Below are 2984 nucleotides of genomic sequence, written 5' to 3'. Positions count from 1 at the left end.
CCTTAAAACTTTGTTTTAGTAGCGAATTTCAAAAAAGCTTCTCTAAGTGCTTACTAGCAGATCAATCTCTGACATCGAGCACCTTATCCATTCCGAGCTCCTACGGGTTTCGAAGGGCAAGTTAAGTTGTGGGTCCGGCTGTCATTCTTAAAGATCTTTGATAGTCGTTACCAGTAGAGGCTTGAAAGTCTTACAACCAGTCTAACCGAAGGGTATCATGTTATAACCCAGGTAACTGGGTTGTGGAGGTCCGATAGGGGATCGCTCCTTATAGAGATCATACAGCTGCATCCGGTGAGGCTGGAAGCCGACTCCAATATAGTTGGAAGAAAGGCTAGGTTTTCATTTCATGTAATCTAAGTAGTTCTCTAGAAATCTCTACTTCGTAAAACTCAATGTGTATACTGCAAAATGTATGTATCGAAAAGAACTTTACTCAATCGAGTCAAAAGTCGACTAATAAAGCTCTGCTCAGTTAAGTAAATCTCAATGAGTACGGAATTAAATGTCCTACGACCTGTAGCTCGATTCTCTACTACTATCGACTACCGACCAGCGGCTTGTCATCAAGAAATTTTGTATGAAAATCTGATCAGCGCCTCTAACGGGCGTCATACGAACTATTTTGGTAGCACATTCTAACTTTCGAACTCTCGACACTCGACAGTACGGATTATACAGAATTGCCCTACTGAACACATGTAAAAGAAGTCTATAAAAGCATCACATTATTTATTCATAAAAATATACTTGTCTTTAATAAATAGCTACTTTATACAAAACAAAAATACGTTATTTCGATATCACAGTCCGCGATTGAGGTACGGTAAACAGTTGCAACATTATCTTCAGTAGTAATTACGGCCGCCATTAAAAGAACCGCCCTCGCTGAAAGCAAAACAAAACAACAGCAATTAATAAATATTATACCCTAAAAACCAAAATCAATCACTGTTAATTCGAACAGGTATAAACGCAATCACCCTTTTTGACTTAGCATGGTCCCAATAAAGTATTAAACAAATTTTAAATTTAGATTATCATATATTTTTATTAATTTGATGCTTAGTATTGCCTACCAAGAAACGGCATTAGTGAGCTGTATGCGATCCCACCCTTATGTCTTTGTATTTTTTTCTATTGCTGACAGTAATGACACGAGTCACGGTAGATAACATTATATTAATATATGTAAATACTGATAATGGGTAGTAAAGACAAATTATTTTGTATTGTTGCTCGTTAAATGTCCTCAGAGTCAGGCGCTCCGGTCTACAGTCTCTCATATTGAAATACTAACTGTTCTCACAAAACAGAGAAGTGCAGCCCTGTAATAATATAAAGCTGCATTTCTCGCAAAAACCCGAATCACGGGGGTAAGTTATCGAAAAAACTCACGATGAAGGATGTTGTCTGTTGTACTCAATAGAGCGTAAGATGGCCTCAGGGATCGGTGGTGGGGTTGGAATGTGTGATCCAGTCGGATGGAAGCCGTTCTCATCTGCGGTATATGTGAGTTGAATCTGCTGACCGTCGGGCGTGCGGAATGAAAACCCACCCTCGGCCGTCACCGCGGGACCTTCGGGACCCTGAGCACGGGGTGCACCACTCTCGTGTGCTGATGTACCGTCAGGCGTGTCGTAACTGAAATCATTTATTTTATCATTAATACGGGTGAGACATACATGCATACATAATATCACGCCTTTCCCAAAGGGGTAGTTAGATCGTACCAAAGAACGCCCCTTGGTACGATCCTTACAAACTTCCTTTACCTCACTCACATCCATACACTTTGTCATACAGGACCACCGGTTACGAGTACTACGTACATGACCTTCCTTACGTATTGGAGGAACATGTTTCATTGTAACCCATAATCAAATCCTGGATTGTTATTAACATTTTCAAATTCAAATCTTAATGCCATAATATCAGAGCTTAAAAGCTAATAATAGAGGTTCAACTTTGCGACCCCACTACCGGTCAATTGAATTCCCTCTCTTGCTTGATATCTAATATCACAATTCGAATATCGACTACGAAATAAATAATAGATCCTATCAATTTCAAAGCAACAAACGTTCGATTTAGAACGTGCAATTTAACTTGACATTACCTGAAGCGATAGTTCCCATCGCCGTTGTTAACATTCTCGTAGTGGTAGGGCGTGGCGTCGAAGCCTCCGCCGCGCCCGCCCGCGTAGCCTGACGGCACCAGGTGATCGAGCCGAGCGCCGCTTACCACTACCGCTAGTGCAATACAAGCGACCACCTGAAAAATCACACATTTCTGAACAAAACGATGTCCATAGCAGTTTCAGATGGAGGGCAGATATTTTTTCTCATACGAATCAACCTCATAATACGTCTCAAAATAATAATATAAAAAATAGACAGCTAAAATGGTGAAGTCTAAAAATAATATCTTACTACAAGATGTTGCAGTTGGTTAAAAACAAAAGCTCGGGATTTATCGAATACTAATTTTAGTGTGGTGTTTGCACTGCTATGTAGAATGCTATGACTATTATTGACATCAACATAATATTTGAGGAAAATATAGTAACGCTTATTAACATAACACTATTACTTTTTCACCTATCTAAAAACAGTTTTCGGATCTAGGTCCGGAAATGTTAGTACCCGACTCAGAATACAATGCGTATTTAAGGTGTTAAAACAATAGGCGTTTATAATATAATCCTTACCAGTTTCGTCATAATGTATGTTCCTCAGACAATTGTTAGATACAGTCGAGTGAAGAGCCGAAGACGGAATACTGAACGCAGGGATGTACACGTTTTATATCCGCGATGTTTGCCCTTTCCGCAGGTTGCCTCACCTTGCTCGTATTGTTGTTTAGGCGAGCGGGCGCAAATTACGAGAGGTCAGCTGTGTATGATCTATGAACCGTGTCACTAACCACTGGTACAGGTACAAGATAAAATATTTCGGAATTTTCTGCCATTCAACTGCCTCAAA

At 40.0% G+C, this 2984-nt stretch overlaps 1 protein-coding gene across 1 annotated transcript; it reads right to left on the bottom strand.

The window, feature by feature from the left end:
• Positions 1 to 715: 715 nt before the first annotated feature.
• On the bottom strand, positions 716 to 2780 carry LOC142974726 (pupal cuticle protein 20-like). The gene is made up of 4 exons (XM_076117212.1): positions 2711 to 2780; positions 2120 to 2274; positions 1399 to 1644; positions 716 to 888 (listed from the first exon to the last, which is right to left on the bottom strand). The coding sequence occupies exons 1-4, from the start codon at positions 2720 to 2722 to the stop codon at positions 849 to 851; spliced, it is 453 nt and encodes a 150-aa protein (XP_075973327.1). The 5' UTR covers positions 2723 to 2780; the 3' UTR covers positions 716 to 848.
• Between the last annotated feature and the right edge of the window lie 204 nt (positions 2781 to 2984).

This window comes from Anticarsia gemmatalis, chromosome 8 (assembly GCF_050436995.1).
Source record: "Anticarsia gemmatalis isolate Benzon Research Colony breed Stoneville strain chromosome 8, ilAntGemm2 primary, whole genome shotgun sequence".
NCBI classification, from domain to species: domain Eukaryota; kingdom Metazoa; phylum Arthropoda; class Insecta; order Lepidoptera; family Erebidae; genus Anticarsia; species Anticarsia gemmatalis.
This window is presented reverse-complemented; position numbering and strand designations above follow the sequence as displayed.